Source organism: Mchenga conophoros, linkage group LG17 (assembly GCF_057382185.1).
Source record: "Mchenga conophoros isolate Kocher_MC1m ecotype Shallow Benthic linkage group LG17, M_conophoros_male_GT1.1, whole genome shotgun sequence".
Taxonomy (NCBI): domain Eukaryota; kingdom Metazoa; phylum Chordata; class Actinopteri; order Cichliformes; family Cichlidae; genus Mchenga; species Mchenga conophoros.
In genome coordinates, this window is record NC_140542.1 from 20635231 (window position 1) to 20662322 (window position 27092).

Sequence of the window (27092 nt, forward strand, 5' to 3'; positions counted from 1 at the left end):
CCCCGCCCCTCTGCGGAGAGAACGGGAGCTCCATTCAAACACACCAAACTGGTAGCCCCGGGATGCGACAGTCGCTGTAGCTGAAGAGAAAGGTGGAAGAAGTGGAAGAAGAACAGAAACACACTCTCTACCCCCGAAATCATCCGAGCAGGGCGGTCACACAGCCAGCCAGAGACACCAGAGCCCGCAGCCGGAACATCCTCACCGAGCGCACTCTGCTAGTAGGAGGCTAACGGCACCAACATGGCGAGCGCCTCGTACCACATCTCCAACCTGCTGGAGAAAATGACCTCCAGCGACAAGGATTTCAGGTAAAACAACGCCCGGGTGGAGGGATCTGACCGTCAGTTGTTGTTTATCGCATCGGAGTGTTGTTATTTCGCACTGAAAGCGGCGCTTTGCTGCGGCGGGCCTGCCGCTCTCAGGCTAACAGCTAGCATGCCACCTGTCTGATCATCGTCATATCCGCGGTTAGCTGCTAGCATTAGCAGCTAGCCTGCAGGCTAGCGGGCTAGCACCAACTTCTGTCAATTCGCAGGCTGGCTTAGCATGAGTGACGGCGCTCTGTGATGTAGATTCAAATGTGAAGGTAGCCCCCCGCTAGTGGGATTTCTCCCGGGAAACGGGCGGGTTTAACGTCAAAGTGTCGCTCCAGCTAACGGGGGTGTGGTGACGCCGGTAAACAGACGGAGAAGGTCGGAGCTTTAGCCTTGCACTCACATAGACTCTGTCAGCGTTAAAGGTGTCTTATTCTGATCCCATTTCTGTGGTTGATTTGTTTTAAAACTCTCGTCAGAGCAGCTTTGCGTGAGTCACAGTTCAAAATAAGCCAGCTTTGTCTCTCACTGGGCCTCGGTACAGCCTTGCAGTTCATCCTCCCTGAAATAAGCTGCTGTAGCTCCATCAAAACAGCTTGTTTCATACAGAAAATTGGCTACTTTCTGGAGGGAAAGTAGACAAACGACTTGTTTCAGACAGAAGGTAGTTGTTTTTAGACAGTAAGTGGCTTGTTTCAGATAGGAAACAAATAGGAACAATTTCTGTTAGTCAGAAAATGTCTGGTTTCACACAAACCTGGCTTGTTTCAGACAGTTTGAACAGTAGGTAACAGAGCTTCTGGGAAGCTGCTTTCTTTGATATTGAACTAAGTCAAGAGTAGAATATGAAATACTACTGTCCTCCTGAGGGGTCAGCTTTTAGAAGCCTGCTGTGGGGCAGCAACCAGCACTATACATAGTGTATTTAAAAGATAGTTGCAGCTAGAGTGGCAGCACCTTTTGGCTACTGGACTGAGTTTTTGTTTTTGTTGGAGTAAGAAGAGACCATATTCAGAAACATGGAAGCTGCATCAGTACACTGTACAGGGTCAGCATACCTGCTAATTAAAATCCAAATTAAATCTTCGATTTAGGTTCGTCTTTAACCTAAACTGGGGCTCAGACTTCTCGGATAGTCTGTTAGTATGATTAACTACACAACAGCCATATTATTAGTCAAATAATTTCATTAAAAATGTTTTAAAAAAATGCACAAACGCTCCAATCCAGAGGTCTAGTTCAGACAGCTACTGTAATAGAAGCCAATAATGCACACTTTAACCCTTAATTGAATTTAATGGGATTTAAACAGGGCTGGACTGGGACAAAATATCAGCCCGGCACCAAAAGCCCAGAAGGGCCAGCACAAGAGAACAAAATTGCTCCTAATCACTACATTTACAGAGACAAAAGGGTTCGCCCACCAGGTATTATAGGAAAAACCATAAAGCCTTTGAATGAAAACAAACGCTGTTGTCACAGTGATATACACTATCTTGTTGGCATATATGTATCAATCTAATGAACTTAAAGTTTATTAGATTGATACATATACACCATCCTCCCTATGCTGGCATTCTAAACAGTACAGAAACCCAAAGACTGCTTGGTTGAGTTAACCTCCTGAACTATCTACAACACATGGTGGAAACCTGAAATTAAGACAGAGAAGACTAGAGGTGAGACATGACCATTACTGAATATTAAAAATAATAAATGACAGATTTAGAGATATTTTCATAAACTATTCATTTACCACATCAATAAACAGCATGGCAGGGCAAGATATTTTTTCTAACATGACAACCTTTAAAAAGTGAAAGGAGACAGAGAGACAGGTGAGAAAGAATAAAGCTTAATTGACTTTTTGATGGTATTTTACACAAAGTACTAGTACAGTATCTAGAAAATGCTGGAAAATACTGGCATCATATACAGTACTTATTTCTGAAGAAATTATGATGGGACCCTGAAAAAAATTACTATGAAAGATAATGGATTTCTATACATTTAGTCAGATGACCACTTTTGTTGTAAGATTCAGATAATTATGTATTCAAAGTTTTTAAATGACATAACAAAGAAAAATATTTCTTGGTGCCCCCCTTCCCCTGTTAATGCCCTACCTAGCCCCCTGGCAAAACTTTGCTAGACCTGCCCCTGCACAGTTACCAGCTGTCAGCTGCTTAGAAAAGGATCCTGGTGTTATTTGTTTCTCAGAAACAGCTCATAACTTTGCTTCAACTTAGAGCTGGGCGATATGAGATTTTTTTCATATCACGATATGTTTTTTTCATTTCAGGCGATAACGATCTATATCACGATATAAGCCAAATAACTATATTTGTAAGATTTAAATGTGCCGTTGCTCACAAGTAAAATGTGAAATAATCAGCAGCTTGTTTTTATTTAAATATTTATTTCCCATAATAAGTTCAACAGGGTAGATGTACTTAAGGAACATGAGACTTTTCAGATAAATAAAGGCAAATATTGCAAACTACACAAAAGGCAGCCGCTAAAGCGTTTAAGTTTCAAAATAGAACAAACAAAACAGACTAAATTGTCAATTCCACTTAGAAACAAAATATTAATTCTAAAAATAAATCTTAGTTTGTTTTACAGAAGAACAGACAAAACTAACTTTTGTCAATATCAAATAAACTGAGAACTAAAAGGAAATTCTCAATCTCTCCTTGTTGTATAGCTGAGCTTTTCAAACAGTTTTAACAGTTACTTTAGTCTGACAAAAGCCGAATGACGAATTAGCGCTTCCAGTCAGAGACTGAGGCTACGTCCACGCGTACACGGGTATTTTTGAAAACGGAGATTTTCCGTTTCCGTTTTAAAAAATAATCCCGTCCACACATAAAGGCAGAAATGAAGGAAAACGCTGCTATGACCATGCCAAAGCAGCAGGTGGCGCTAGATTCCTAACCGTACCGAAATGTTGGCCAATCAGAAGTCTAGAAGCCTCGGTGGGAAAAAGTAAACAAAGCTGGGGCATAGAAGCAGAACCGAGTCGTATGTGTGGAGGGACAGTAACTGTGTGTATATGTAAGCATTTAAACACTGCAGAGAGTAGAATTAACAGTAACAGTATTGTAGAAATTCATTTCACCGAAACAATAACGTGGCGCACAGTGTGACACATGCACCAGTTTATTGTATTTCCAGACTTGCTTTCGGCACAATTTACAGTGCACGCTACTCTGTTTTTTGTCAGACTTGAAATAGCCGAAATACCTTCACCCTACGGAACTTCTATGGCTCTTCCGTTCGACAATCTCTCCGGCGTTGGAACCATCATCTGTTTTCTCTTCGGTCACGCTCGGTTGATTTTTCTAGTCGGCACACTCATTTCCTCCATTACCCGCTGGCTGCTTCCCAAACACAAACACGTGCGGCTTGGCACTTGTGCTGTACGTAACAAGTCACGCGACGTGACGCTGCGGCTGTGATTGGTTCAGCTCTGCGCTACTTAATTTGGATTGGCTGACTTTATTTTTTTTTTTTTTTTTGAGGACAAGAGCGGCGAGGTCTATCGCGATAGCTTAATTTCTCTATCGAGTAAAAGTTATATCGTGATACATATCGTTATCGTTCTATCGCCCAGCTCTAGTTCAACTCATTCATGTCACCTAAAAGGTAAACCTGTTTCTCCATCACCTGTTCAGCTCTGATGATTCAGTAAGGACATCTCCTGGTTTCATCTTCATGTTTCCCTCTCACCACATGTCCAAACCAACATCATGACCAGCAGCTTTTACAGCTGTGGCTCCAGCAAACATCAGCTGATACTAGAAATTAATATCAAATAAATTCTAACAACAGCTGATCAAGCTTAAACGTGCTGCTGTTGTTTAGCGCGACCTCCACTGGTTTCCTTTTTCTGGTGCAAAGTGGGCGATAAACAAGAGAGAAAAGCTGATCATTGATCAGTTTCATGATTGATATAACAACCAGGGGGCGAGAATGAGAGAAGAAGAAACAGCTGTGCAGCATAAAGACACAGAAAAACTCCAGCTTTGTGTCTTTTTCATTGTAGCTGAAGTACCGGACAAACTGTGTTCCTTTTCACCTCAATACGAAACGCGTAATATTTTCTCTGAATACGAGACGATTCCAGGACGGTTGGCAACTCTAATAATTAACCTTATGAATTAAATAAAGTTCACTATTGGTACCATCATAGCACCCACCCAGCTGTATAGAAACTCCATCACTCTCCATAAAGTCGCTATGGAGAAAGAAACTAGTTGTAGAGGTTGTTTATTGCTGGGTAATTATGTCATTGGCATCGATGAGCCACTGTCAATATGTGACATATTGAAATCGCGTTTGAATTTGCGCTTGTTTTTTGCTTTCACTTTGCAATCGCACGAACTGTGTATAGAGAGCGACAGCACTGATCTGTGAGTGATGATAATTTGTGCACCAATTCCTCTGACATCATCTTATCAATCGTTAGCTTACTACGCAAACATGACAAGTGAAATCTCCCGCAGCTTAAACATATGAGAGGTTGATCGCGCAGAGAATCGCTGAGTTATGTGAGTACGTGTGTAAAAGCAGCAGGATATATATTTTAGTTCTGCTGAGCCAAATAAGACAGGTCAGGGTGAAGAAGTGACAGCCAAAGAAAAGCTTACCACAAAACGGAAAAGTTATGACAAATCAGACTATAAGGCAAAAAGAAAGTGCAGCTTTATGGTTTCATGGACAAAATAATTTCTGTGGCTGCAATATGACGAGCTAAATAACCAGGGCTGCACATAAGTGGTCCGCAGGTGCGCATTCGCTGTCAAAATAAAAAACGCGCACAAGATAAGAAGTTGCAACACGTGTTTGCGTACATAAGATTTTCAGGAGGACAGACATTTGTTTAGAACTCTTAAAGATGTCGAAGAAGCTCCTTTAAGCAATTACTGTGATGTTCCTCCACCTCCAAAGAAATGTCAGAAGGAGTCCGAACCACAAAAGAAGCGCGTATTCTCGGAAAAGTGGTTGCAGGAGGTGAGCTGGCTTCAAACAAATGATGAACGCACAGAGATGTGGTGCGGAATGTGCCGTGAAAATCCCACTCTAGCGGACAAAAACAGTGCTTTTTATATGGACGCAAACACGCGTTGCAACTTCTTATCTGGTGCGCGTCTTTTATTTTGACAGTGAATGCGCACATGCGGACCACTTATGTGCACCCGTGTAAATAACATAATGTTCTGCCGGGTGTGTTGTTGGTTTTCCCTCGATTTCTGAGTCGACAAGCGCCTTTGTTACTGGGACCAGTCATTTTAAGAAAGGCCCCCATTAGAACCCATGACAAATGCAAGAAATGCATTATTGCTCAGTCTGCAATATCTTTCCCAGAACAAACACCAATTGCAAATAACATACTAAAAAGAAACCTGAAAAATCTGTTTAGAACAGCGTACTATGTTGCAAAGAGTGAACTACCACTGGCACAATTTAGCAGTCTTTGCAAACTTCAAAAAGCAAATGGCCTCGATCTTGGTTCCACTTGTCTCTTACCCGTGACTTCAGTGGAAATTTCAAATTCAGGATCTGACACAGACTGATTCATGTCCTACACAGTTCTTACAAGTTCATAGAAATTTCTGTTCAATTAGAACCAAGTATTTGAGTTGATTGAGTTGTAATTTTTAGACAATGTTATAATTTGTGTTTCAACAGTTTTTTGATTAATGTTTTGTTTCCGTTACAATATTATACATTATAATATTGTAATGGAAACAAAACATCAATCAAAAAATTGCTCTTTTTTTATTCGGGCTACTTAAATTTATTTGGGCTACCAAAAACTGAAGAGTCCCTGCCCGAAGGGCTACCAGGGACTTTGAAATTTTGCGAGCCCTGGTGTAAGCTGAGATGATGGTGACGGAGCATGCTCTTTGTAGAAAATAAGTGTCAAGCCAACAAGGGAAACTCTTGGTCAACCTGTTCTTCCTCTTTGTCATTTTCAGGATGACATAAAAAGCAGTTGCTGCTTTTTAACTGATCCCTCTGCATCCCTCACCCCCCACCCCACCATAGGGGTTTTAACCACAGAAACTCGGGGATAAAACCTACATATATAAATGACAGTATCTGAAAAACAAAGGGGAGTTCACAAAAGGCCTTCTTGCTGTTTTCTGTTGCTGTTTTTCATAATGTTTAATCGATTCATCTTCAGTATAATCAGCAGGTGAAATTGAAATGCTGCAGTCGCAGCCTGAACTGAGGCTTCAGATTAATGAGTTTATTAACAGGCAGACTGAAGTGACACAGTTTGTATTGATCATCTGCAGCTGATATCGTCTAGCAAATAGTGAAGGCAGATGAAGCGTCTGACAGGAGGTCCGTTAGCGCCAGACGAACACAAATATGCAATGATTTATTTATGTTGGAGCGTTCAAAACTGAGCTTATAAACTGATTTGACAGGAAGAAGAACGTCATCAGGCCCTGCGCCAGGAGTTTGTTAATCCTGAGCTCAGGGGGAAACTGGGTTTTCTGGTTCACAGTAAACTTAAACTCTGTGCCAGTTACCATGGTAACAGACTCTGTGAACTAAAGCTGTTCTCTGGCTCCTCCCTTCTTACTGCACCTGAACCAGCTGACTGACACTCAGTTTCATTTCCTCATTCATGAAGTCGCCGCCGAAGATTGGAATGAATCCATCTACAGACAATTTTACACACACTGAAATCCCAGTTTAGGTGTTAAGTGTGTTTTTACTTTACACAAGCGCTTTTAAGGTCAGTCAATCGTCAATATATGAGGGCAGATTCTGCGACTACATCACTGATTTATAATCAGCTCAGAATAAACTGTAGTCTCATCTTTCTGCCTCCGAGACTGTGGGCAGTAACACAGCCGTCAGACTGTCAGTACTAACGTTTACTGTACGTTACTGAGAAACAGTGGTTAAATCAAACTAATCTGTGTTGTAACTGATCACACTGATGGAAAAACATCTGCCACGACTGGAATTTTGGAGATGCAAAGATGAAACTGAACTAAATTTATTTAAAATTTAAAAGTGAGTTTTTGGAAGCAGCTGCACACAGTCTGATTGTAAACTCATTACGTGTGTTCATCGATTGAGATTCAGTGATTAAATGATGCCAAACAACATTTTAAATGGATAATTAGATTTAAAAATCTAATCAAATTAGGATTACTGCGTCATCTATAAGTTAAAGTGCGGTTATCAAGTTTCATTCAGTCAGTGATGATGACAGAGTGAACAGAGCTGATTAAAATCACTCTCTTCTTCCCTCCTGTTTGAATATCACGGTCAGCACTAAAACCTCTTCATAGCCCTGCTCATCTGCTCTTTAGTTACCTGTTACCATGGTGAATTATAGTGTTGGAGCTCCATTGATGATGGCTTTCTTTCATTAACTCAGGGTAAACATATTGAGAGCTGATTGAAGTAACTGATCAGCTGTTCAGGAACAGGAAAGAAAAGAGTTGTCGATCCCAGGTCTCCACGTTTTTGTTCTTAGACTGTGCAAGCGCAGCTTTGCATGATTCATAGTTCAAAATAAGCCACATTTAACTCATGTTCAGCCATCCTTGGTCTAAAATGAGCTGTTTTAGCTCCTCGCCCTTTAAGCCACCATTGAACGACATTCATAAGCATCAGTTGGGCGGGGCTTCACTTCCAAGAGCAGTCTGATGCCTGTTAACGTAAAACTTTGCCACTGGAGAAAGAAGTACGTGGCAGAAAATAAAAAAAAGGATCCTAGCAAAATTAGAATACTAAGATAATTTTAAACATAAATACTACTTTAGTTTTATCTGTGCGGTCTTTATTTCCCTCGGTATGTTTTTGCTTGATTGTGTTGGTTTTTTGTGGTGGTCGTACTTTGAGCCATGTTGATGTGTTTGTGAGGAATGTTGCATAAAGAGGTACAGAGTGGCTTGGATCAGACTCTTTGACCAGTAAAAAGAAGCTCATATTTAGCTTGAAATTCAGAGCAGCCTGGCCCTCTTTGTGTCAGCTGCTCGGGGACGATCACAAGCTGGCAGCACAGATAATCAGCTTCGGCCGCCCTCTCAGAACTAGGAATCCTCGATATCATGAAAAGCTGTCAGTTTTGCCTCCTGTTGGGTAAAAATTGACCCACTTTTAGGCCTGATCTGAGCGTTTCCACACGGCTTCTGTGAGACAGGAACTACATATTAGTTATTTTATAAACGTATGGAGCATGAGGTGCTTGGTGCAGATGTCTGAAATTGCCCAAAAATGAAATAAAATTCACAGAATGCCAAAAAGAATATACTAATATTCAGTGCCCCAGTACTGTTATATGGAAGATAAACATAGGCATAATCTATAAAATACATTCATGTAAATATAACATTTAATGGTATTTAATTTTTCATTACATTTTAAAATGTGTTTATTGTTTATTTCTCAGATTTATTCATTAATATAATAATTGTTAGACTTATTTTTCTGTTTTAATGCTAAAGTTTGCACACTGATACTCTATGAATGACCCACTCCTTATTTTTATAATTAAAAAGAAAGTAAATGTATTAAAAAGATATAATGAAACATTTTTAAGGTGGGAAAGAATGCAGAATTAAATGCACAAAAAAGCAGACAATGATTAGATTTATAATTAACTGGTTATGAATGAAATGGCGAAGATTTCAATTTATAAATGAATGAATGCCCACAGTTGGTAGATTCTATTCCATAGTTTTATTGATCTTTATTTACTCAATTTTTAAAAATTCCTTAAGTTATTCATTGTTAGTTAAATAAGCAATTCTATTTTTTTAAATTAATGACAAAGTAAAGAAATCCGAGAGTAAATTAAATGTGGATTTTATTCATTATACTTTGTCACATTTTTCTTTATTAATGCCAATAATAAATTCAGCGTAATTTGTGAAATTTGAATTCATTATTTTGTCAATAATATATTTTTTGACATCACTGTGTATATTTATAATAGGTTTATTGCCTCTTTTATTAAAATTTATTTACTGATGGTACATATTTTGAATATTTTTTTACATTTTGCCCTGTACATCTCAGGGTTTCTTTAATTTTATATATATGCTTTTAATTCATTACATTTTATGCCTTTATTTTTGCATATTATCTGACTTTCTCTGAGAATTTAGTACTTGGCTTATTAGGTAAAATAAACAAAATAAAACATGTATTAAATATGTGCATTAGTACAAAGAAAAACGCAGTTTATACATTTCTTTCTCTCTGATGTTGGCAGCTTCAATCCTCTGTATTGGGCTCTATATATGTGAACCTCGGTGGACTGACAGCACCTTTGATTCTGCATTAAAGGATTTGGATCTGCAGCAAAAACGGATCCATTTAAAGAAGTTAATAAAAGTGTCCTAAAACGGCTCGTTTGTCATCCTCCAGATTATTTTTACCAAGCTCGCTTTAGAGAGACGCAGCTCAGACAAAAGAGAGGGTCTTACATAATTTCATTTATTTTCAGTTTGCTTCGTTGGTTTTTATAAAAGCTCTTTTAGCAGAGGTCGGCATGTCTGAATGAAGCACTCAGGACTTTGGCTGATGCACATTTGAGGAGCTAAAAGACTAAAACTTAAATACTCTGAAGGTTGATCTCTCAACTGTCCTGCACCAGCGTCAGGTCCGAGGGCTTCATCCTGACACCCAACAGCAGTCAGACTTCAGGTTGTGGAGGTCAGTGTGACATCAGTGACCCACTGCCAAACCGGTCGTGTTGGATGACGTCACAGACGGGAAGTCCGAGAGTTTGGTGAGAAACGTGCAGGGGGTCGTTTCACTGCTCTGACACACAAACAAAAAAAAAGACACCAGCTGCTGAATCCTCTACTGATCCTCTCAGTGTGAGAGGAGCGAGGTTTTTTTTAAATTTTTATTTTATATCGTCTACTTGCTTGTTTGAAATCCTGCTGTAATGAGCTCGACCTAACGGGGTTTTGGTGTAAAAATGAACCGTTTCATTAGGACAGCTGGAGAATAAACTGACGTGAAAACACTTTGGGAAGAACATGGACTGATGAGTCTTAAATATGCAATTTTTTCAGAGTTCATGATCTGATCTTCTAGCAGAACAAATAAGTCCTCCTTTGTTGCCCGTTTTGTCATGTCCTTTTCCCTTTTAGTACTTTCCATTTCCTGGTCTCTTCAGCGCCTCCTGTTGGATGTTTTACTCCAAGCTTTAAAAACTCAAATTAAAATCAATTCTTTTTTCTGAGATTTTCAGGAGGAAAGCTAAGACTTCAGCTCTGTCTGAAGCAGATGTTGTACTAATGACTCGCCCATCTGTGCGTTTAATCACTGCACACTTCGACTCGCTTTATTCATTTGTTTGTTTGCTATTTTCCAGATTTATGGCAACTAACGACCTGATGACGGAGCTTCAGAAAGACTCGATCAAGCTGGACGACGACAGCGAGAGGAAGGTCCGTGTGTATGACCTCGCACTGCTTCACCTGGTGTCTGTCTAATGAATGATTATAATTTATTGATAATTTATTGAACTTTTGGTTGACACTGATGAACAGGTGGTGAGGATGATTCTCAAACTGTTGGAAGACAAGAATGGAGAAGTTCAGAACTTGGCTGTCAAATGGTAATTTATTTGATTTTAAGTTTTAATTTCCTATTTCCTGTTTGATCGTGTCCATGTGTGTGACTGTGGGTGTGTTTGTTTCAGCCTGGGCCCTCTGGTCAGTAAGGTGAAGGAGTACCAGGTGGAGACGATCGTGGACACTCTGTGCACCAACATGCTTTCAGACAAAGAGCAGCTCAGAGATATTTCCTCCATTGGACTCAAAACAGTCATTGGAGAGCTACCGCCGGCCTCCAGTGGTAAAATATTTGACTAGTACTGATCTCATAACAGCACATATTTCATTCAGTATCACTTCTGAGCGAGCGAGTTTTGATCTGTAAAATGTGAAAATTTTCAGCATCCAGTGATTTCATGAATCTTCAGATGGTTTTGCTGTGAAAATGTGAAGATTCATCTTTTCTCCTCCTGCCTCCGTCTCAGGCTCGGCTTTAGCGGCCAGCGTCTGTAAGAAGATAACGGGTCGTTTGACGAGCGCTATCGCCAAACAGGAAGACGTATCTGTGCAGCTGGAGGCACTTGACATCATGGCCGACATGCTCTGCAGGTACGTAGTTAGGCGGTCGCCGATGGATGGCGCTGGTGGGGATGGGTGAAGTTTTGAGTTCTTCTCCGTGTCTTTGTTTGCAGACAGGGGGGTCTGCTGGTGAATTTCCACCCCTCCATCCTCAGCTGCCTTCTGCCTCAGCTCACCTCCCCCCGGCTGGCCGTCAGAAAGGTCTGTCCAACCGCTTTGACTTTTGTGTTTTTGAGCTTTCAGGAAGCTGTTTGTGTCCTTACCTGTTGTTCTTTGGGCGTTTCAGAGGACCATCATGGCTCTGGGCCACCTGGTTATGTCCTGCGGAAATCTGGTATTCATCGACCTGATCGAGCACCTCCTCGCCGAGCTGGGGAGGAATGACAACATGTCGACCACCAGGACATACATCCAGTGCACGGCCGCCATCAGCAGACAGGCTGGACACAGGATCGGTGAGACGCCCGGCCTCCACACAGTCATGTCTCTGATTTAGAGATGAATCCTCCCTGACCTCTGACCTCTGGTCTCTCTTTAACAGGTGAGTACCTGGAGAAGATCATCCCTCTAGTGGTGAAGTTCTGTAACGTGGACGATGACGAGCTCAGAGAGTACTGCATCCAGGCCTTCGAGTCCTTCGTCAGGAGGTAAAACCGTCTCAGACCGAAGAATCTGTGGCGGCGGTGCCTCGTGTGCTCACTGCTTTTATTCTTTCCAGGTGTCCCAAAGAAGTATACCCACACGTCCCCACCGTCATCTCCATCTGCCTGCGCTACCTGACCTACGACCCCAACTACAACTTTGATGATGAAGATGAGGATGACAACGCCATGGATGCTGAGCAGAACGACGAAGACTATCAAGGTACTGAAACCCTGTCTCTGGCTATCGCTGCTGAAGTAAGACACCTCCAGTTTATGTTAAACTGTTAAAGGCTCAGCTGATTGGTGCTTTGAAATCACATGACACTGCCCACTCATTTACATCCAAATTAAGCGTTTGAACATTAATCGGTGACGCCATCTCTTCATTTCCTTTCCAGGCAGCGACGATGAGTACAGTGATGATGACGACATGAGTTGGAAGGTTCGAAGGGCGGCGGCGAAGTGTTTAGATGCTGTCGTCTCGACTCGTCATGAGATGCTCCCGGAATTCTACCGCACCGTGTCTCCTGCGCTCGTCTGTCGCTTCAAGGTAGCGTCGTTCGATCGGCTTCTATCTCTGAGATGTGTAACGATGACCTTTATGTCTGACCTGCCTCTGTGTGTATGCGCGTGCAGGAGAGGGAGGAGAATGTAAAGGCGGATGTTTTCCACGCCTACTTGTCGCTGCTCAAACAGACCAGACCAGCTCAGAGCTGGTTGGCTGATCCAGACGCCATGGAGCAAGGAGACACGCCGCTGACGATGCTGCAGAGCCAGGTATGCTCCTGCTGTGGACAGAGCTCTTTTCTCTTTATGCTCGCCACGCAGAAGCAGAATTTTTTTTTTAATTAATGAAATAAAGAGATATTAGAGATGTATAAAGTATGAGATATTAGATTAAGTTAAGGAGTAGGTTATTTAGATACAGGAGATAAAAGTTATCACCTCCTTGCAACCAATCAGTGCTCACTCTATATGAGAAATGGGTGTAAAGTTTTCGCTCAGCACAGTTTCTCACTGGTCTCTGGCTGTAGTTCAGATTTCCTACAGTAGATGTCAGTGCTGCACAGCTTTTAGGAGCATATCTTTGGTTCTCACGGCGACAGGAAACCCTCAGCATCCTGCAAGGCTGACCGCAAGCAGCAGGAAGTACCTGCAGTGGTCTCCTGTGATTCTCTGGTAACATCTGTCGCCCTCCACAGGTCCCCATGATTGTGAAAGCTCTGCACAAACAGCTAAAGGAGAAAAGCGTGAAAACCCGTCAGTGCTGCTTCAACATGCTGACCGAGCTGGTGAATGTCCTCCCGGGCGCCCTGACTCAGCACATCCCGGTCCTCATACCAGGTGACGCTGCCGCAGGTCAAGAATAATCTAGATATGATAGAATAAGATAAGATAAGATAACCGTTATTAGTCCCACACGTGGGAAATTTGTTTTGTCACAGCAGGAAGTGGACAGTGCAAAAGTTATGACGCAAAAATTAGAATACAATAAGAATAAATACAGTACACAGCTGTACAGAATAGAATAAAATAATATACTATATACAGTAGAATAAAATAGAATAAAAATATACAATAAGATAAAAATAGAATACGAATGCTATATACAACTGAGTAAAAATACAACGATGCCAGAAAAGATTATTGCACTTAGTGTTATTGCACATGTGTGGATGTGTGTGTTTGTTCAGTTAAAGTCTTTATTATGGAGTCTGACAGCAGTGGGGAGGAAAGACCTGCGAAATCTCTCCGTCCCACACCGTGGGTGCCGCAGTCTCCCACTGAAGGAGCTGCTCAGTGCTGTCACAGTCTGCTGCATGGGGTGGGAGATGTTGTCCAACAGGGATGACAGCTTAGCCGCCGTTCTCCTGTCACTCACCACCTCCACTGGGTCCAGAGGGCATCCTAGAACAGAGCTGGCCCTTCGGATCACCCTGTTCAGTCTCTTCCTGTCCCCAGCAGAGATGCTGCCGCCCCAGCAGACCACACCATAAAAGATAGCAGAAGCCACCACAGAGTCATAGAAGGTCTTCAGGAGTGGGCCCTCCACCCCAAACGACCTGAGTCTCCGCAGCAGGTACAGCCTGCTCTGCTCTTTCCTGTAGAGGGCGTCTGAGTTATGAGTCCAGTCCAGTCTGTTGTTCAGATGAACACCAAGGTACCTGTAGCTGTCCACAGCCTCAATGTCCATACCCTGGATGTTCAGTGGTTGCAGTGGAGAATGCTTGTGCCTGCGGAAGTCTACCACCAGTTCCTTGGTTTTACTGGCGTTGATCTGGAGGTAGTTCAGCTGGCACCAGTCCACAAAGTCTTGAGTCAGTCCTCTGTACTCCTTGTCGTCCCCATCAGTGATGAGGCCGACTATTGCAGAGTCATCAGAGAACTTCTGCAGGAAGCACTGGGTGGAATTGTGGGAGAAGTCTGCAGTGTAGATGGTGAAGAGGAACGGAGCCAGAACCGTTCCCTGTGGGGCCCCCGTACTGCAGACGACCCTGTCCGACACACAGCCCTGAGTCCTCACATACTGTGGTCGGTCGGTGAGGTAGTCCAGGATCCAGGTAGTGAGGTGATGGTCCACTCCACTCCAATACAGTCACTATACACAGATACAAATATTTTTCACCAGTATTTTTGTAGTTCTTCACATAATTCTGTGGCCCAGTCGTGCAGAGTTGGTGCCATAAAACTGTAAGCCCCCCCCCCCCCCCCCCAAACAGATTTCAGGGAGGACTCAGGAACACACCCACAAATCAGCATCTTAGTCAGATGTCAGAATGGCTGGCTTTTCTGCTGGGGTTAGGTTACGGCTCCAAAACGTTTTGTATAGGCTCTTGGAATGTTTGATGTTTCTGTTTTTGCTGGGATTACTCTTTGGAGCGCTTTGGAGCTGTGTGTCTTGATAGCAGTGAGGTAATTGTGTGTGTGTGTGTGTGTGTGTGTGTGTGTGTGTGTGTGTGCGCGTGCGCGCTGCAGGTATCATTTTCTCTCTGAACGACAAGTCGAGCAGCTCAAACCTGAAGATCGACGCTCTAGCCTGCCTCCACGTCATCATGGTCACACACCCCGCTCACGCCTTCCATGCCCATGTCCCTGCCCTTGTCCCGCCCGTGGTGTCATGCGTGGGAGACCCCTTTTACAAGATCACCTCTGAGGCTCTGCTCGTTACTCAACAGCTTGTAAAGGTGGGAGTCAAACTCACAACCTCCTCCTTTCTGTTTCTAATGTCATAGCTGATTTTTATCCTCCATCCTGTTCTGTGTCTCCACCAGGTTATCCGACCACTGGACAGCCAATCAGAAGCCAGCGACAGCTTCGATCCCTCCCCTTACATTAACGACCTGTTCACCTGCACCATCAAGCGCCTGAAGGCCGCCGACATTGACCAGGAGGTGAAAGAGCGAGCCATTTCCTGTATGGGGCAGATCATCTGTAACCTAGGTAATGCACACACTTCCCAGTCACATGATGTGATGTCACAGAGCTTTCCTCGGTTTAATGTCTTCCTTTTTTCTGGTACAGGTGACCATCTGCCTGCTGAGCTTCCGGGAACGCTGCTGATCTTCTTAGAACGCCTCAAGAATGAGATCACAAGGCTGACAACGGTGAAAGGTAAGCCCCGCCCACACACCAGTTGTGTCTCAAAGGAAGCTTGTCTCTTTTCTGCTTCCATATCAAAATGAAGTGTTGGATATTGTTCACCGGGCTGGAGCTGTTAGTGTTTGATGTGTGTGTGTGCACACAGCTCTGACGCTGATTGCCGGCTCACCACTGAAAATCGACCTGAGGCCCGTTCTTCCCGACGCCGTTCCTATCCTCGCCTCCTTCCTCCGGAAGAACCAGCGTGCCCTGAAGCTCTGCACGCTGGCCGCTCTGGACATCCTGCTCAGAAACTACAGGTAACACACACACACCAGTAAGCCCCACCCACCAAACCTCAGCTCCACCCTGTCCACCACCCTCACCCTCTCATCCTGTGCTTCAGCTCTGCGGTGACTCCGGTCATGGTAGATGCTGTCCTGGCCGAGCTGCCTCCTCTGATCTCTGAGAGCGACATGCACGTGTCTCAGATGGCGCTGAGCTTCCTGTCCACGTTGGCAGTGACTCACCCATCCTCACTGGGTCAGCTGAGCGGAGGGAACATCCTCCAGCAGCTTATTGCGCTGGTTCGATCCCCGCTGCTGCAAGGAGGCGCGCTTTCTGCTATGCTCGACTTCTACCAGGTACTTCCAGCTCCGCTTACCCTTCGGCGTGTATGGTGGGCGTGAATATGCATATTAACCATGTGACTTCCCGCTTAGGCGCTCGTGGCCACCGACACTCCCGGCCTGGGCTACATGGACCTGCTTAGGATGCTCACTGGCCCCGTTTACTCCCAGAGCGCCGCCCTGCCGCACAAACAAGCATACTGCTCCATTGCCAAGTGCGTCGCTGCTCTGACCAGAGCCTGTCCCACTGAGGGGCCCGCCGTGGTGGGACAGTTCATCCAGGTGAGTCAGAGTGAGCAGCGTTCACCTCTCTGCAGGTTAATTGAGCTGTTTTTAAAGGTTTTCACTGCCTTCCGATGAACAGCGAACAGTAAGAGCCACGAGATTCAGAGACCTTGTGTTCCTCACAGGATGTGAAGAACAGCCGTTCCACAGACTCCATCAGGCTCCTCGCTTTGCTCTCATTGGGTGAGGTTGGACACCACGTGGACCTCAGCGGCCAACCAGAGCTCAAGACTGTCATCCTGGATGCTTTCTCCTCCTCCAGTGAAGAGGTAAGTACACCTGTCTACACTCTGAATCCAGATGTGACATCCCCCAGCTCTGCTGCCCTTCCTGCACTGTTCTATCTGAATAAAATGAAAAAGTTCCATAAAAAAATTTTAAGAAGGATTTTACTGACTAAATAAAGATGATGGAAAAGATGCTAATCTTTGACGTGATGTGTTCAAAGGAAGCAATGAGCTTTCCTGCGGTTGTTCACCTGTGCTGTTGTTTCGGTGGAGATTAAGCCACCTGCTCTCTGTGTCGCAGGTGAAATCGGCGGCCTCGTACGCGTTGGGCAGCATAGCAGTGGGGAACCTGCCAGAGTACCTGCCCTTCGTCCTGCAGGAGATCTCCTCCTCCAAGAGGCAGTACCTGCTGCTTCACTCGCTCAAAGAGATCATCAGTGAGGAAAAACACATCACATTTCCTGTGTGTGTGTGTGTGTGTGTGCGTGTGTTTGGTTTTAACATTGTTTGTTTGTTTGCAGGCTCGGCATCCGTCTCCGGGCTGAAGCCCTACGTGGAGTCTGTTTGGTCACTGCTGCTCAAACACTGCGAGTGTCAGGAGGAGGGAACCAGGAACGTGGTAGCCGAGTGTTTGGGCAAACTGACGCTGATCGACCCCGAGACGTTGCTGCCCCGCCTCAAAGGATACCTGCTCTCAGGTGACCCATATGGTTAGCCAATCAGATGGGTCGTTGCTGGCGATGAGGCTGATCAATATCAACACTGATTTATTGATTTCTGCACGTTTCCAGGTTCGTCTTACGCCAGGAGTTCTGTGGTAACGGCTGTGAAGTTTACCATCTCTGACCAGCCGCAGCCCATTGACCCACTGCTGAAGAACTGCATAGGTAACCCACACACAAATCCAAATGATTTATCTTTCTTTGGTCCCTTTTGGGTTCTTTTGGTTTTGGTTTTTGTTTACACTGTTGTCCCAGAGCTCCTCTTCTTGTTTTTCTCTGTGATGGGTTAGTGTTGCCTGACCAACTGTCTTGTCGTATGACAGTCAGCGGTGTCATTTGCTGTCTCTGGTCTGCTTGAAATTCAGGAACGTTTAACTCGGGACCCACAAGCTTCATGTTGTTGTTGTTTCGTTTGGGCGGTGTGGACATAGAAGTTTGTGAATGTGAGCAGGAGCAGCTAAAAATCTCAGACGAGTTTGAATCCCGGTGACCTCGACCTAAAGGTCAAGGTCAGGGCTCACGTTTTCTGAAAGTCTTGTGAATTCGATAACTTCAGAACAATGTGATTTTGCAATTGATGCCAGAGGTCTGTTTACTAGGAGGCTGAGGGGTAGCTGTGGCAGTTGCAGATATTTTTGTCTAGTCTGTGTCGTCAAAACATTGGTTGGCAAGAACAGGGGATGAATTTTTTTTCTGCTGCTCATATCCATGTTTTCATTGTTTCGGTGACAGGCAAGGGTCTGTGATTAAATGAAAACTCGAAAAACCACAAATGCTAGCATTACTGCTGGCTTTCCATCACTTGTGAACATGAGATACTTCAGGTTGACGCTCTGGGTGGAAATCGCCCCACCCATCTTTAATCTCAGACTTGGAGACGCTGATTGTCATCACAGTCACTATACTCACAGCTGGACGAGGTGAAGGTGGCGCTCTGATGATGCGAGCAGAATCAGGAGACACAATTTTCAGCAGTGTGTGAAACTAGAAAATGATCTATCAGACTTCTCGTCTTTGTTTTATTCTCGGGGTGGCAGCTTTTGGTTCTTGTTTTAATTTGCTGATTAACACATATTTAGTAATATTGTGGTAAAAACGCCCATTCAGTTGTAATAAACACAAGTTATGATAGAAAAATTGGATCAGCTGTGAAAGGCTATAGATGCAGGGCTTTTTCTCCTTCTTTATGTAAACTCTAAATGTGACAAGAAGACCTTATTTTCTTAATTAAACACTATAAAATGTCTGAAGTTGATGTTTTTATCATTAAAGTCAGAGTTTGTCACACTCTGGTGAGAAATGAAAGTTTCCCCCTCTGTCTGTCCTCTGATTGGCTGTTTTTGTCCTCAGGTGATTTCCTGAAGACGCTGGAGGATCCAGACTTGAATGTGCGGCGTGTTGCCTTGGTAACGTTCAACTCCGCCGCCCACAATAAACCCAGTCTGATCCGCGAGCTGCTAGACTCGGTTCTACCGCAGCTGTACAACGAGACCAAAGTCCGGAAGGAGCTGATCCGAGAGGTGAGGACACCTGCAGCGGGGAATCGATTGCTGGGAGTGGGCAAGTTCATGCGTCTGACTACTGTCCTACTACTCTGCAGGTGGAGATGGGACCCTTCAAACACACGGTGGATGATGGGCTGGACCTTAGGAAGGCTGCGTTCGAGTGTATGTACACTCTGCTGGACAGCTGCCTGGACCGACTCGACATCTTCACCTTCCTCAACCACGTGGAGGACGGTCTGAAGGACCACTACGACATCAAGGTGTGTCTGAGCCCCAGGGCCTGGATCCTGAGGACGGAGTTACAAACCATAAGTGTATTTTAACCTTTAGCATTTTCATTAAATTCAGGTTTAATCCTTCCATTAAAACTCAAATATGAGTGGCTGGCTTCATTTATGGTCCAGTGAAAAACCAGGAGTCATTTGTGTATATCTGAGATCATGATGTTTAAACACCATAAGGTATTTGAATCATAGATACTGAAGCTGCTGCTGTGTTTGCAGATGCTGACCTTCCTGATGCTGGCTAGACTGTCATCTCTGTGTCCCAGTGCTGTTCTTCAAAGACTGGACAGACTAGTGGAGCCACTGAGGGCCACCTGTACCACAAAGGTATTTTTAAACCAGTTTCGATCCAATGTGTCCAACATATTTGTTTATTGTGGACTTTTAAGGATTTTTCCTGGTTAAAAATAACCCCCAAGATTCCTCATGGTGTTCCTGGAGGCCAAAAATGTTCATGCTTTTTAATTTGTCATTTATTAAAATTATAAATATATATTTTAACTCAAAAGTACAGTTTTTAAATTTAATGTTGCTGAAACAAAATAATAAAAAAAATAAATCTGATCGAGAAATCACTCATCTTTGGAAAAGAGAGTTTATTACAGAGAAATGTCTCTTTCCAAAATAAAAGCTATACTATACGCTTCTTCTGGGCTATATTCTCAGCAGCATATTAAACATATCAGGTCCCCATAAGGAGAATCATGTGCTAACGGCTGTCTAAATGACTCGGGTAAAGTTTGTAGCATGCATGCTTGTTGTTTTTGTCTGCTTCCACTTGTCTTTGCACTAGGATGATGTCGGCGTAAATGTGCAGCCATATTCGTTGTGTCTCCACTAGTGCTGTCAGCGTTAATCTCGTTGAAATGACGTTAACGCCACAACACGGCAAATCTCCGTTAACGAGTTACCGCGGATCGCCCCGTGCGTGGGGCTGGACGGCCAACACGTTAACGAGCTAACTGCGCTAACGCACTAGTTCCCACCAATGTAATTGAGCATTGCGTGGCACATCCAACATACTGGTTTACTTTTGTCCATGACGCGCTTACCTTCAGGGTTATGCTTCACATGAAAACCAAAATAGATCCAAAGGCCAGATCTGAATGAGGGTGGGGGAGGTTCAATTTCCCATGTTGCAACGAGCTTAGCTTCTGTCTTACTAGCTTGCGCTGCGCTCAGTGGATCTGCGCTCGACAGTGCAGCCTGGGCGGAGTAGTCAAACGCAGATCCACTGAGCATCGTCATAAATATTAAGCAACCTAACTAATAGGGTTGCAAACTTCCAGCAAAAAAAAAAAAAAAAAAAAAGGGAACCACCCTCCACCTCATGATGCTGAATCGACGTAATCAACTTTAATTTGATGCAGTGTAGAAAAAAAAATGCACAGAAATTAATTTAAATTTTCACCAATTTTCAAAAATAATTAAATAGATTCAACATCTTTCTTCAACAGAATTGCAGACTGCACAGATGGTACCTTCCCAAAGGAAAAAGTACTATAGCTTACTAGGGTATATTAGACTTAATAGTTACTATATACAGTAATGGACTTCTATATATTTTACATAAGATTAAAACTTTGGGTGTAAGATTCAGACAATTATTTATTAAAAGCTAGACATTTTAAATGAGAATAAGAAAGAAAAGTATGTCTTTGTGCCCTCTTTTCCCTGTTAATGCCCTATCGGCCCCCCTGGCTAAACTTTGCTAGATCCGCCCCTGCACAGTTACCAGCTGTCAGCCACGTAGAAGAAGATCCTGGTGTAGAAAGTAATATTAAATAAATTCTAACAACAGCTGATCAAGCTTAAACGTGCTGCTGTTGTTGAGCCGCTGGTTTCCTCTTTCTGGTGCAAAGTGGGCCAAAAACAAAGAAGAGAGACGGACTCGCAACAGAAAAGCCGATCAGCTGATCATTAAGCAGTTTCATGATTAAAGTGGCTACAAGAAGAGGCACTCGCTCCATATATCGGTTGTTAAGCTTAACGTGGGAATGCTTTACAGACATTCAGAGATGAACTTACACACTTGCTTTACTTCTCTCTGGGATAACTTCCTCGGAGATGAAATGCTGGTTTGGTAGCAAGGCTACAAATACACACAGCCACTCTATCACGTGAGCACACTGCTCCAAAGTGCTAAGGTTATGAGCTGAGTTACGCCATGTCGCAAGTTTTGTGAGGTGCTTTTTTGATATTTAATGGATCGGATTACATTTGTTTTTTTTGTTTTTTTATTTCTCTCCGATATCCGATCCAGTAATTTATGTCAGTATCGGACCGATACGTAATATCGGATTAGTCCATCTCTAAAAAAAATATATATATATATATCTCACTGAAATCTTTTTGTAAATGGTGTTGAAGGTTCTATGATGTTTTCACGTCTCATGCGTGATGATGATTGACTATAACTGCCAGCATAAAAATGATTTGTTTGACAGCACTGGATTCATGATACTCAGATCAGTGGGAAAGTCCAAGTAACTCTGTGATCCATGAAGCAGAGTTATAGATTTAGAAAAGTCAGAAAGGTCTGAGGCCATTTCTAAACATCATCAATTTCTAAGTTCATCAGTTCTAACAAAACTGTATGTAACTACAAGTTATTCAGATTTGTTGCCACTTTGCCAACATCTGGAAGATGACCCACACTATCACCCTCAGATGAGAAGAAATTGGTTTGGATGTTCAAAGAACGACACGAGCCACCAAAGCTTGAGCCTGGCATGCCTGCCATGAATTGGAAAAACTGCCGGAATACCTCCATCGCTGTCCACAGTGAGGTCACTTTTAGAACACTGAGAAAGAATTCCCTGCTCTAGAATCAACACATTCAGTCAACTTGGTATGAACAGAATGACATCTGCAGAAAAGCTTTATGGTTAGAGAAGACAAAGATTGAGCTGTTTGGCCTCAGTAACAAGGTATGTTTGTAGTAAACATAGAACATTGGTAGCATCATGCAGTTGGCTGTTGTTTTGTACAAAGTGGATGGAGTAATGATGGAGGAGAACTGCTTTAAAATTTTTCAAATTTATCTCAGATCAACAGCTAGATGGTTGAACCTTGGATATACTTGGGTGTTTCAGCACAGCAATGATCCCAAACACTTCAAAACTGGTTATGGAATGGCCTTACCGAAACCTTGATCTCTCAAACCTTTTGAAAATTTGTCTAGTCTGTGTCGTCAAAACCAGTTTAAATGACCTCTACTGAGTCTACCAAGAAGAGTGGTCAAATATCCATCCAGAAGTATGCCAGATGCTTTGTTGATGTCTACCAAAAGCATCTGGCTAAAGTATATTTAACCAAATGTTAGTGAGGTGTATTTGTATATTTAGTTTTGGCCCTGTGTGGATGAGGAAAAAAAATCCAAAATGTATCCAAACATGTGCTCCCAATTCTTGTTTTTAAACTTATTAAAAGTGTATGCAAAGATATACAATACTTCCACCCAAAAAGAACAGTTAAAAAAAACAAACAAAAAGCCTAAAATTACCCTGAGATTTATGCCCATGTTGAGTGTGTATAAACCTCTGACCATGACTGTAAAATGGAAAAAGTATTAGCTCCAGCACAGAACCCTGAGGAACACCATGACTGACTTTTGTGTTTTGACGACTCATTTATAGGAGGCATCAGAGTGCTGTTGCATTTTACTAACTGATGTCCCTGGAGTTATGATTGCCTAGTTGTTTTTTTGTTTTTTTTTAACGGTCTCCACTGTCTCTGTAGGTAAAGGCGAACTCAGTGAAGCAGGAGTTCGAGAAGCAGGACGAGCTGAAGCGGTCTGCGATGCGAGCCGTTGTCGCACTGCTCACCATCCCCGAGGCCGAGAAGTCACCGCTGATGTCAGAGTTTCAGTCTCAGATCTCATCTAACCAGGAGCTGGCGGCTATCTTCGACTCCATCCAGAGAGACTCCAGCTCTGCCAACATGGAGTCCATGGATACCAGTTAAAAAACCCCATGGACAAAAAGAAGTTCCCACGATGCAACACGGCACCACCCGCTGCTGGAGCGCTAACCCTGCAGCATGTTTCCATGACAACAGGACGCAAACACACACACACACACACACACACACACACAATTGTAGTGACACACCCTCTCCTAGCGATCGATCGTTCCATGATGCATTGCACTGAATCAGCTGTTGGAAGAGAAAGGAAGTGGACGGACGGATGGACGGCTCACACACGGAGAAATAGGACAAAAACAAAAAATTACATACAAGGCTTGGAAGCTCCTCCCACTTCCTCTTTGTTTTTCTAGCGAGGTCATCTAACTGGTTGATCTCCTTGTTCATCCTCATTCTTCTCTTGTTTTTTTTCTCTTTTCTTTTTTGTAATTCCTGAAAGTTCCACAGGTACTGTACTGCAACCTGATTCGCCGCTGCTGAGTGACTGACAGTTGGCATGTTATCGAAACTGACCAATGGAAGGGCGGGGGGGAAACAGCCTTTTCCGCCTAAGCTGTGGTGACCAATGGGAGAAGGGCTCGCTCTGGGTTTTTTTTTTTTTCTTTCTTCCTTTTTTGATTGATGTAGGCAACCAATAGGAGGCTATGGGGAGATGAGCAGCGGGCGGGATTTTACTGTGTGTGGACCAATCAGCATCTTTGTTTCCTCCTGATTCAGTAGATCCACCATTGACCCCTCTTAGGAAGGAAGTGAGAGTGGAAAGAGGAGGGATTATTGGATCAGGCCTCATCTGACCAGACCTGATTGGACCATAGTGGCTGTTGCCGTGGTATTGCAGTGTAAAAAACAAAGTAACAGTGTTCTGCTGGTTGTCCACAGTCTGGCTGCCTCAAACTCATTTCTGCTGGTTTAGTCCAGTCAGCATGGGGTTGATTTTTACTGTCTTACTGGTTTCATTGGTTTAATCCGGTTAAACTGGGTCCAGTCTAGTTCATTCCGGTTCATTCTGGTCTGGTCAGGACAATCCACTGTTGTTAATCGCCCGAGGAAAAATAAAAAGGTCCATTTCTGCCTGCCTTCACGTTTTGACTGGGTTTTGTTTTTCTGTGTTATGCGTTGCTACATTTTAGAGATGCTGATTTTCCTGATGGTTCGATTATTTCTGAAAAGCAATAATCAATATTTTATAATAAATTTTGTTTGATTAGATGCTTATTAAACACACAGCTCATGAAATGAATAGAGAACAATAACAAAGTTCTAGTTTCCAGGCCACAAACAGCTCAGCAAAGACATTGACTGGCCACACCTCCACAGCCAGACTGCATCCAGAAATTCAGTTAACTTACAAGCTGTGCCAAATGACATGAACCCTCAACAACAGTAAAGTTAAGTCTTACTCCACCTTCTTTCAGCTCATCTGGAAACCCAACACAATACGCATGTCTGATATGGTGAAAATTAACACTAGCTGATCTGGTTTGATAAGAGTTCTATTAGATTATCAGCGGCTTCTTAGGATCCATGTGTGGGTCTCCAAACAGACTTTGCATAAAGTGAATTATTTCTGGCTCTTTAAGCTGATCTACCCAGACCCTCTATTACAATCTACCTTTGGTACAGTTTTATTGTGAAATCATTCGTTACAGATACCCCCTCAGCTTCAGTCCTGAGTACAAACGGTACACTGGGGTTGTAGCTATCGTGACATCACCTGCTCATCTCTGAACTTCTGAAGCATTTCTGCCATCACCATCTTGGTTCTAGGAAATTGGATGTGATAAGAAAAGGCTGGTGTAGAGTACTACGTGACAAGAATTTACCCAAAGCAAGCATCTCATAAACTGAGTGTTCAAAGAGGTCCAGCCAGAAAGTCATTTTCCCAGACTTTTTGCAGCTGTCGCCATCTGGTAGTCTTCAGTTTACAGCACTTCTACATTGACATAATTTTTCCATCTTGGAAGCTACAATGCTGTGATCTCTGTCACTGCCATCAAATCCTTGAATATTTCACTCTCCACAAAAAAGACTGAAAACTGACTAAAGTCAAAAATATAACCAAAGTGTGTATTTGCAGCAGTTTAAATTAAAATGTCAAATTAACAATTGACACACAACATAACATTAAAATCAGTGTGTATTCGATGTATACCCCCCTAAAAACATGATGACCTCTTTAAAACTTTCAGTTCACTCTGAGTTTTTTTGTTGTTGTTTTTTTATTTTCAAACTTGTGGCGGTTGACTGTAACTGCTTGAATCGTAAAATGTTCAGAAATGCGGACCTGGATTTGGACTGTTTGTAGGGATTTATCAAAAATATCTGTACATAACTGAAGTTATGAGAAGACCGCCATGAGTGTTTTCAGTTTAGTTAGTGTAGTTTTTAGCAGCAGAGGGAGCCAGAGTTCAGGTCACAATATAAACCCAAGACCTAATTGAATGAACAGTTACAAACAGGAGTCTTAGCTCTGTTTAGTTTAGTTTTATGGTCAGCCTAGATCTGCCTAAAAAAAAAAAAAATACTGTCTTAGACGAGCCCTGGCTAGACAGAACAGGCACTATGGAATAATATAGAGACTTTGGACCTGCCATTCATTAGCACAAACATGAAACATGTATGCTTCAAAAGCATCAACATCAGCTCTTCTCTGACAGCATGGTTGGAGTTTCTAAAAATGACTGAGTCTTCCCGTGGAAACGTAGATCCTGACATACTACAGAACAATAATATGATTAACTTCCCAGATTGGAGTTGTAAAGGAATTAAATACTTGAAACATATATTTGAAGGAACATACTTTATTATGTTTAACAGATTAGTTATACGATATGGGCTTAAGAATAGATAGTTAGAATATCAACAAATTTAATCTATAGTAAAAAAGAAAGTTAAGCCTACGCAAGTCAAATGACAAACACCACCAAGTGTGGTACAATTCCTTAATCTGAAAACCCCAAAATTACTAAAATATGCGGGGCACCCTCCAAGTAGATGGATCAATCTCCCTTCCTACTGCAAAATGGGAGAGGGATCTATCAGCCAGCTCAGACCAAAACATCTGGTCTCACATATGTTTAAAAACCTTTACATTGATTAGAAATTCTCACATTGTCAAGGGAATACACCTGACAGTTACACCCATGTTCTGTCCCCCAGTTCAGAGGTTTTGGTGCTGGATATGTGAGACTTCTCAAAGTGTCTGAAATGTAACATTCCACCCTCCCCTTCAGTTTGCTTATTGGGCAACTTAGATGAATACAGTCCAGATGGCTCTCACTGCCTAATGCTTTGCTAAGAAGACTATCCTCATGAACTGCATCTGGGGGTTCCCTAGGGGTGGGTTTCTTTGGGAGCTGGACATGAGAGCTGTGTTCCTGACCTGGATGAGGCTCTGGTGGCTCTTGGGTAGTGATTCTCTGGCGACTGCGTATGGCAGGGCCAGAGGAGCGTCTGTGCTAGCGGACGTAGGTTAAAGGCCACGCTGCTCCTGGGTGGGGCCGGGCTTGGGGACTTGGCGTCCTGGGGGTGCACCACCTCTGGGCTGGCGTTCTTGGTGGCCCTGGGGGGCTTGGTTCCTGGTTTGGTGTGTCACTGGGGTTGTGGGTTGGTGCATGCACGGGGCCCTGGCCCTGGCATGGGGGCCTTCGGTGCACCGGTGGAACTGGAGGCCTATTCAGCTGGTGGCGAGGTTGTTATTATCTTTTGCATGTGATCTCTGCTCTTGTGGAGTCCACTCTGCAGATTGGGGGATCCAGTAGAGGTGGAGGATGAACTCAACCTTGGTGTCTATTGTCTTATGTAGTCTGAGAGTTGACTCAATGTTGGGGTGGGTGTAGTTTTT

General features: G+C 43.3%; 1 protein-coding gene across 2 annotated transcripts; it reads left to right on the forward strand.

Moving 5' to 3' along the window:
• cand1 (cullin-associated and neddylation-dissociated 1) lies at positions 1-24325 on the forward strand. Of its 2 annotated transcripts, none has more exons than XM_085251247.1 (26): positions 1-311; positions 10684-10759; positions 10862-10929; positions 11014-11168; positions 11353-11476; positions 11560-11647; positions 11733-11901; positions 11988-12093; positions 12165-12310; positions 12489-12640; positions 12727-12867; positions 13293-13449; positions 15067-15275; positions 15363-15531; positions 15613-15702; positions 15836-15989; positions 16076-16313; positions 16392-16580; positions 16709-16852; positions 17112-17247; positions 17332-17508; positions 17602-17697; positions 18883-19052; positions 19133-19297; positions 19541-19648; positions 23063-24325. In XM_085251247.1, exons 1-26 carry the CDS (start codon positions 244-246, stop codon positions 23285-23287), a joined length of 3720 nt encoding a protein of 1239 aa, XP_085107373.1. In that variant the 5' UTR covers positions 1-243; the 3' UTR covers positions 23288-24325. The 2 variants fall into 2 exon arrangements, with proteins under 2 accessions (XP_085107373.1, XP_085107374.1); XM_085251248.1 differs by having other exon boundaries at positions 13293-13434.
• Positions 24326-27092: the final 2767 nt, after the last annotated feature.